The sequence below is a fragment of the Panicum virgatum genome, chromosome 8N (assembly GCF_016808335.1).
Source record: "Panicum virgatum strain AP13 chromosome 8N, P.virgatum_v5, whole genome shotgun sequence".
Lineage (NCBI taxonomy): Eukaryota > Viridiplantae > Streptophyta > Magnoliopsida > Poales > Poaceae > Panicum > Panicum virgatum.
Genome location: NC_053152.1, coordinates 47,382,543 through 47,391,242, shown reverse-complemented (window position 1 = coordinate 47,391,242; position 8,700 = coordinate 47,382,543). Strand labels below are relative to the sequence as shown.

General features: G+C 45.1%; 2 protein-coding genes across 2 annotated transcripts; both read right to left on the bottom strand.

The window, feature by feature from the left end:
- Positions 1-1,487: 1,487 nt before the first annotated feature.
- On the bottom strand, positions 1,488-3,432 carry LOC120685629 (glutaredoxin-C10-like). Its single transcript, XM_039967668.1, has 3 exons — positions 2,558-3,432; positions 2,302-2,429; positions 1,488-2,186 (listed from the first exon to the last, which is right to left on the bottom strand). The coding sequence occupies exon 3, from the start codon at positions 2,016-2,018 to the stop codon at positions 1,677-1,679; it is 342 nt and encodes a 113-aa protein (XP_039823602.1). The 5' UTR covers positions 2,019-2,186; positions 2,302-2,429; positions 2,558-3,432; the 3' UTR covers positions 1,488-1,676.
- A 537-nt stretch (positions 3,433-3,969) lies between these two features.
- LOC120685628 (lipase-like) lies at positions 3,970-7,593 on the bottom strand. Its single transcript, XM_039967667.1, has 10 exons — positions 7,361-7,593; positions 6,542-6,621; positions 6,260-6,325; positions 6,075-6,122; positions 5,913-5,980; positions 5,617-5,689; positions 5,333-5,494; positions 4,669-4,863; positions 4,467-4,555; positions 3,970-4,381 (listed from the first exon to the last, which is right to left on the bottom strand). Exons 1-10 carry the CDS (start codon positions 7,461-7,463, stop codon positions 4,192-4,194), a joined length of 1,074 nt encoding a protein of 357 aa, XP_039823601.1. The 5' UTR covers positions 7,464-7,593; the 3' UTR covers positions 3,970-4,191.
- Between the last annotated feature and the right edge of the window lie 1,107 nt (positions 7,594-8,700).

The following is an 8,700-nucleotide window of genomic DNA, read 5'->3' as shown; positions in this document are numbered from 1 at the left end:
CCGGTTGATCATACGGCTAGGATGAACAGCTAGCCATCATGCTGTTAGTCCTCTAAAATTGTTGTTATGTACTATGCATGGTCCAAGACATGAGCATTGATTAGTTTTTCTATCTGGGATGGTTCTATGTATACATTTAGACCGTTTGAAGCACAAATAGAAGACACAAAGTTACTTTTTAAGTTATTATATATAGGTGCGGTCAACGGTTCTAGAATGTACAGTATAGTTACAATCAGTTACTTTTTATGTTTCACTCTGAATATAATAACAATGTATGATAATTAACATTGCATCATGAAAACCATATATATCTGTATTTGAAGCGTCAGATATTTGTCATTTGTGACAGGATGCTGCATGAATAATTAATATAAGCATGACTAGTTACAAGATAGAGTAACATCTTGTACAACTCTGTCTTTAGTTGCCACTTTAATCGCTATGTTTTCTTGTAATGTATTTGTAGGATCCAAATGTATTTTTTTAAAAAAAGGTATATACATGATGTTTATGTTTGAAAACCAGATATTCTAAAATTTATTGACATCCATAGTATTAAAATCCTAACTTTATTATAAAATAAAGGAACTAAAGTATAATTTGCAATAAGAAAAATAAAGTGAATTGTGCATGTTTCTTTTAAAAGCTGAATGGTGTATGTTGGGACTTGTTTGCCTCCACCCCCCGCTCCCTCCTTTTTTTTTTGAGAAAAACCTCCATCCCATATTTGTGTCTAAGGGGGTGTTTTGGAACCAAACTTTTTTCAGAAGTCCCTATCACATCAAAAGGAATCTTACTATTTTATAGTATTAAATAAAATCTGTTTATAAATGTTTTTTGACAGCTGAGTGCTTTTTCGCGAGACGAATCTAATGAGCCTAATTAATGACATCAGATGCTACAGTAACCATTCGCTAATCATGGATTAAGATGCCTCATTAGATTCGTCTCGCAGTTTAGCCCTAGGGTTCTACAGTTAGTTTTATAATTAACATTTATTTAATACTTCTAAATACTAAAAAGTCTCAGGGATTTTTTTTAAGTCTCTGGAACCAAACAAGACCTAAGTCTGCCTAGTAGCACAGTACATGTGGCCCAAGATGGCCCAGCAGTGGGAGGCAACATGGGCCACGGGTGCACAAAGTTTGGTTTTTCTTTTTCTGCTTTTCTTTGATTCCTTTTCAGATTCCAGCCTTTTGTATATAAACTAAAAAATAAGAAACATTGTCAAGAATAAATTCAAACTTATTTCAGGATTTGGGCATAACATGTTAAAATTTTAAGAAACATTCTTATTGTATTTTATCATAAAAAGAGTCTCCCTGACTCTAGCTATAAGAGACACTTAACTTCCTTACTTGGTTAATATTGTTAGATTTGCCATAGTACTTTCAGATATTATACATTTGCAATAATCACTCGATCAGTATCCATACGACGACCATACATTAATACACATGTAGTATTTCTGTAAAAGAAAAATATACCGATCAAAGATCGAATAGTATTAAAGTAATAGATATCGAAAATCATGTTTAATACTGATGCGATATTTATTTGACTTATTACAAGCACAGGATACAAAAAAAAACCTGGCATTCACGCACTCGTACACGTCTGACGAAAAAAAGCTAAGACATGCTTTGCATGAGCGCCGCCGGCGTTCTGAGCTCCTAGAGCCAGAGCGCGCCGGCGTTCCTGAGCATGGGCACGAGCTCGCCGGCGAGGTGCAGCGCCATGACCCTGTTGGTGCCGCCGACGAGGTCGCCGCCCACGAACACCGCCGGCACGGTGGGTGTGACGCCGCCGCGCACGGCACCGGCGGCGCCGGCGCCGAGCCTCCTGGCGAGCTCCCGCTCCATCTCCCGGCCGCGGGGGTCCCTGTCCAGCTCGTGCACGGCCGCGTTCACGCCCAGGCTGCCCAGCAGCGACGTCACCACGTCGCACATGCTGCAGTTGCTCGCCGTGAACACCACCACCGCCCGCTCCGACACCAGCCTCGCCACGCGGTCCATCGTCGATCCAATGGAACCTTCTAGAGTGTTCTAGACTCGATCAGCACAGCTAGCTAGTGTACTGTCTCCTTAGAGTTGCAGATGATTTGAAAAAGTTGACTGGTGTGGTTTCTTGGTGCTGGCCATGGCTTCCTTTTATAGGCTGGAAAAGATGTTGGCACGTAGTACCTACTTGCAGTGGATCATTATAAGATTCTTGGCAACCAACTGACAGCATCTGCTAAACATGTTATATTTGTATGTACATATCGAACATGTAAAGCTAGATTTGGTTCTTGCATACCTGAAAAATGATTCTTCTGATCGAGTGCGGGTTAAAGATTGGATAGTTTTGGATAAGAAGCCATTGGATCGTTGGAATCTTTCCTCATGACTCGAGTTGACCTCATCCGAAATTTCCAGTGCTTAAATCTGAAAAAACAAAAGGATCTTTTAAAATGAGGACAGGACTATATAGATATTTGTGGATTTTCTTCAGGTAGAAGAACATTGTTCAGTGACAGATTATAAGCATATAGCATATTGATTCCAGTACTGACCAAGTACAATGTTAACATACTAGTAACATATGTTTGATAAGCTCAAAAACACAATATTGAGCTCAGTGAACTTTTTCTCTGCTTTGGTTGATAGTCTGAATTTTGAACCTTGTAATCACTGAAAATCTCTGGTGAATGTATGCCATTTCCCCCTATTATCTGTTAAGTGTTCTTCAGTTCTGTGGAAGTCTGAATGTTGCCCTGCATCACCTCAACTTGAGAGTTCAGATCGTTTGAGTCAGAGTGCAAATGCAAAATCGATAGCAAAAGCAAAGGTACGGTGCCGACAACAACACAGCGACGCTTCGTCACATGACAATATGACAGCAGGATCTGATTCCTTCGGCTAAGAGCAGGCACTCTGTATTGGAGGGATCAGGCTCAGAATAGCATCTTCAGACAGAGAGCCTACGGTCTCATTCAGTCCCTGAAACTGTCACTCTCCCTCTCTCTCTCCTGACCTTATCCGTAGTGCCGGAATATGCCCCATTTGCATCCTCATGTTGCCTCTAAATAGTTTCACCCTTCACTGAATAAATCATCAGTCAGACACTTGTCTGATAAATCTGCCCAATTTGCTACATCTGGTCTGTCTGAAGATTTTCACCAATTCACTCGCCCCATCATCCTTATCAGATATGCATGCATTTGACACGGCCTGGAGCTGCGAAATCTTGCATTGCATATCCGCAAGAGCATGCTGTGTAAATGATGCTGTGGAACAGTCACCGATAATATGCCACGATGCATCTTCACATCTTCTCTTCTATGATGCAAACCTCCGGAACAAGCAGATGACAATGGAGAATATCTGAATAGACATGTATCCTTATCCTCAAGATCTGCTCTGGCAGTGCTGACCATCTGTGGAACTTTGCATCTTGAGATTCCTTCATGATCTTGATCAGTACTTGGCTCCTCATGTATGCAAGGGGCGACATTCTTTGATCTGCAAAAACATATCTTGAATGAAGATAAAGGTGCAACGCAGAGGTAAATCTGGAAATATCTCAAGTAGAATCGCAATAAGTGAAAATGCTGTCTCACAGTGTTAAGAAGATATCATATTATATATTTTCAAACAGGGGGAACCATCAAATCCATCACATAAACCTGTAATATATTTTTATATACGTTAATCAAATTGTACATACCATATTATGGAGATTACATGCACAATTCTCAGTTTTCAGCATTCTGCAATGCTGAGAGAAAAAAAAACCCAGAAATATCTCAGGTAGAATTACAGTGCGCAAAATATTAAGCCTATTATAACTTAAAAGCATCAATCAAGGTGTGCAGGGGGCTACATTCTTTGATCTGCACAAGTATCCGGCAAAGGTGAGGTGACATGCTGAGAGAAAATCTTGAGATATCTCTGTAGTATCACAATAAGTAAAAAACCGAACAAGGGTAGCATCAAACATTTTTTTTATGTGCATCAATTGAAGCGTGCGTACAATGTTATGGAGCTTACATGTACAATTCTCACTTGAGCGAAAGGGGGCACATTTAAAAGGCGAACCTCTCCTTATCCTCAGGAGAGCTCTGGGAGTGCCCAGTAGTATTTCATGAGCTGTACACAAAAATGAAAATAAAATACTGTACAGGTGTGTATTTTGTGGCATACAAATTCACATAGATTCTAGAGCGTATGGGTCTTGCGGATATATTGACAAGATGATGGCTCCATCGACTTCACGAACATAGCTGTATACTGAGTTGGCTGCACCCATCACAAATTGACAGGTTCCCCTTGAATCAGCATGCAGTGTGACGCCATAGTACTCAAGATGATCTGCTACACTTATCCCGTAGACTGACCTGTTCAAGCAAAAGCAAATAGTAAGCCACACATGGAAGAGCATAACCGGTCACAACTGTGAGGCCATGTCAGGCAGATAGATACCTGCTGCAGGTTGGGTCCTCACCGGAACCATCACAGATTGTCACATTTCTGGTAACCAAATTCCCATCTATGATCACATGAAGCCAAACCTGATGAGAAACAAATGCAGATGAAATGGATGATGTAAGAGTAGTCTGGGAAAATAAACCCTCCAGCATATTCAGCGTATAGATGTATTTTTCTCAATTTCCATTATGCATACCTCTCTAGCAAAGTGGTGATACGTCCATTCACCTAGGTAATAATAGTACGGTGGTAAATGTGGCACAATATCATTCTGGTGGGTCACGCGGATTGTTCTTGGAACTTGAGCACTAAAGTATGCAGCAAAAGCAGGATTGCCTATCCGAGGCTGTCCAAAAGTCATGAGCTCAACTACTTGTGATCCAAACTTAACCTGTAAAAGAAAAGAAGATACTAGTACATTGAAGCCAGAACTCTGCATATATTACAAATACAAGCAATCATATCATGCTAGAAATTGTTCCTCTGATCCAAAATATAAGTCCATCTAGGTACTAGGTTTGTCCTAAGTAAAACCTTTTTTTTACAAATGACTAAACTTTATATAGATTGACAACATAAGAAAAGCATTACTAGATTTGCATGCGCTACAATTTATAAGAAACATTTTCATAATATACTACTCTTTTCATTTTATGCTAGTCAAAGTGTCTATTGGAGACCGTAATTATGTCCTAATTGATTTATAGTTCCAATCGGAGGAAGTATATTAACATGTGAATGTGATATATGAAATAACTTAAATCACAAGAAGAAATTTAGATGAAATGAAACCGATCTGCATGTATTTCCACAGCAGCTCATGAAGGAACCAAAAATCAAGATGGCTTAGAAGTACATACAGAAAGATCAAGGGCACAAAATGAAGCTAAGGCCCCTCCCATGGAGTGACCCACAACATTTATGGGTAGTTTTCCATATGTCTTCCATGCCCATTGAATAGATTTCAATATCTCATGTCGCAGAGTTGTATTATAATATGCAGAATAAAAGCCATGATGGACCTGCGACAAGAGACAGACAAACAGCAAGCAACCAAGAGTTATTACTAATTCAATGAGCTCTAAATCAACAAAAACCTGTTTAACAAAAAAGAATCAACAACAAACTTGATAAGTGGTGTTACCATTGCATCAGGCATGCCTGGATAAGTCACATCGAGCTGCTTCCAGAAGAGATCTTCAATCCAATTTGAAATGCTATAAGGTAACAAGGCAACCAATCAAAGAGACACGAAAATTGAATGCTTCTAAATAGGGTACGATATTTGATATATGTTTTAAAAGAGAATAATTTTGTGATTTGAAAATCGAAACACATAGTTAAATAGCACAGATCAAAGGATGGTGATTGAGAATATATATCCATACAGTATAAGTCCTGGTCACTAATATGCTATGCAAAATGGTACATTTCCTGTACCTGTGTTCTTGAGTGCCTCTAAATGCAACGATTACAGACCGTGGGTCAGGGGCAACTCCAACAAATGCCTGCACAATTTATTAATAAGCAATTGAACATAGATTTTCATTGATCACCGAGTATAAGCAGAAGAAGATTCCTGAAACACAAAAGGTAACGAACCTGTAAGCAGTTCTCCACATCTACAATGACCTCTATCACCTTAAAACCCTGCATAAATAATGCAGAAAAACAGACAATCAGATGCCAAGGAACATGTAGAACAACTTGGACAAACAGAAGTAGCATGAACTTTAATTTTGAACAATAGATAGTTAGATTTTCTTAGTGATTCATAAGCAAGTTACCTTTGTGTGACCTTTGCACCTTGGACATGTCCACGCGAACAGTGACGTTAAGTCAGATGTATAGACCTGAAATGCATTTACATAAGCTGAGCCTATAAATGGAAGTACTTTCGTATAGGATAGAGATTAATGAGTAAATATGCTGCATAGAAGAGGGAGCCGATGGCATGGTGTGGATAGGAGTATGTCTCAAAGTTTTTCTCAACAAGACAATACGAATGTAGGAAGTTATCAACAGAATTAAGCAGTAGCACATTGCCAAGGAAGAAGTGCAGAACTCACAGCAGATGCATATTCGACAAGAATATGAGCGAGAGTATGGTTGTAATGATAACCAGCACCAGAATGCTTCGTCCTAAGCACTGCATTGGCAGAGAAAAGCAGAACAGATCTGTTAACCTTTAGCACTGGCACACAACAGCTCTATAAAAGTGGAAGAAATCCCCATGTCACAGACCAGATTCCAGTGCTGTGATATCCAATGGCTCTTCCAAATTTCCAATTTGAGAAGCATACAAGCCTAACCCGCTACTCGTTTAGAAAAAAAATCACATAGTTCTTGTTCAGCAGCAGCACCGGCGTCCCCAAGCATGCGGACAAGGAACTTGTTTCCAAAACTCTAGCACCGCTACACTGCACTACCACTTGCAGGCGGCAACAAGCAATTAGCGGTACAAGTACAACCTTCGCCCCCGAATCCCTGCACCAACTGTGCCGAGCACTTGACCCACAGAGCACACCAAGCATTGCTAGAAGCTTTATTGCCTTTCCCCAATCCAAAGTAAGTGAGTGCCCCCAGACGATGCTCGCTCACATCCGGATGGAATTCAGATCCCCCGAGCTGTGCCCTTGATGAACCCCCACCTAATCTAATCCGCAGGAAACCCCCTCGCGCTTCCCTCAAACCGCACAGCCGCCGGGACCAATCGGCCGTACCAACAGCTTCCCTCCGAACCGCCGCCCCCGCTTCCCAAGCAACCCGTCCACTGTCCACAGCCAGCGATGCGACGATCAGGCGAGGACCCCTCACGCGGAGGCGCCGCGACGCCACGAACCGAACGGGCCGGCGGGTTAAAACCAGGGGGGAAAGTTCCGTCTCACCTCGTCGCCCTCGCCCCTCCGCCGCCGCCGCGGGAGAAGCGGAGGCCAGGAGCGCCGCGAGGAGCAGAAGCAGAAGCAGTCCCGCCGTCGCGCCCCTCGCCATCAGCCTCGGAACAGCCAGCGCCGCCGCCGCCCTCTCTCTCGCCCCCCGCCGGAGTCCAGAGGAGATACTGGTAGGAAGCAGGAGGCGGCGACGGGAAGCTAAAGAAGAAGAAGAAAAATAAAATAAAATTTCGCGAGGGCTGTTCCGTGACGTTACGCGGCGGTTGACAGTTGACCAGGCCAGCTCGGGTTTTACTTGCTTGGCCTGGCACCCAGTCAGAGACCGCCACGTGTCCAACGGAGGAGATTACGGGATTAGCCCGGGGATTAGCGTTTTGCGGTCCAGCCCTTGGGCTTGTGGGATATGACTGGGAAGGATAGCCCGATGGAGGGACGGGGCTGGCACGGGATAGCTGGTGAGCTCTTCCCACTCGTGGCTCTCCAAATTCACTCTCTAAAAAGAATATTTATGTATACTCATCGAGATTCTCCTCTTTATATTCAGTTTTGCCGCACCCGTTCACTCTCTATATCTCCACTCTATACCAACTACCAGCAGACGGGCCCACAGATCAGATTTTTTTTTACCCCCGTCGGCGTCCTCTCTCTCCCCCGCTCTCTCTCGTTCTCCTCCCCTGCTCCCCCGCCGGCACGCCGCCCCTCTCATGCGCCCTCCCGCCGGCGCGCCGCCCCCTCCTGCTCCCTTCTCCTCCCTCCCTCCCTGTGGACGTCTCGCCAGGGACGCCCACGCGGGGCGGCGGCAGAGCTCGCCGCGGCTCGACGCGAACGCCCGCGCGGGGCGGCGGCCGAGCTCGCCGCGGCTCGCCTGTCCCCTGGTGGCGGGCCTCCTCCGGCATCCCTCGCCGGCGCACCCCTCCCTGGAGCTCCGGCCATCCCACGCTCGAGCTCCGTCCGTGGCCAATCCCGGCGGCACTCGAGCTCGACGCTCCCCTGTCGCGGCGTCCAACCCCCCTCCATCTATCCGCCCCGTCCAACCCTCCCTCTCTCTCCTCCATCCATCGAGCTCGGCGGCCCGGCGTTGCGGCGGCCATGGCCCTCGGCGGCCCTCAAGCTGGTCCTCCTCACTGCTCCCTCTGCCGGCCGGATCCAAGAGCCCCTCCCCTGCTTGGCGAGGCTTGGCAGCGGCCCATGGCGAGGCAGGGCGCGGCGGCCTCCGCCGGCGGCCATGGCGGGGCGGCCTCGGCGAGTCCAGGCGGCCATGGCGGGGTGGAGCAGGCTCCGCGGGGCAGCTCGGCCCCCTCCTCCAGGGCCGTGATGGGCGCGCGGGCCATGGAGCT

What these genes read in the sequence shown, in the direction of transcription:
- LOC120685629 (XM_039967668.1), bottom strand. Translation starts at nt 2,018, where the DNA reads ATGGACCGCGTGGCGAGGCTGGTGTCGGAGCGGGCGGTGGTGGTGTTC.
- LOC120685628 (XM_039967667.1), bottom strand. Translation starts at nt 7,463, where the DNA reads ATGGCGAGGGGCGCGACGGCGGGACTGCTTCTGCTTCTGCTCCTCGCG. An exon ending in GGAGGGGCGAGGGCGACGAG is followed by an intron (nt 6,622 to 7,360) that starts GTGAGACGGAAC and finishes CTGCCAATGCAG; the next exon opens with TGCTTAGGACGAAGCATTCT. An exon ending in ATCACCACTTTGCTAGAGAG is followed by an intron (nt 4,556 to 4,668) that starts GTATGCATAATG and finishes GTTTCTCATCAG; the next exon opens with GTTTGGCTTCATGTGATCAT.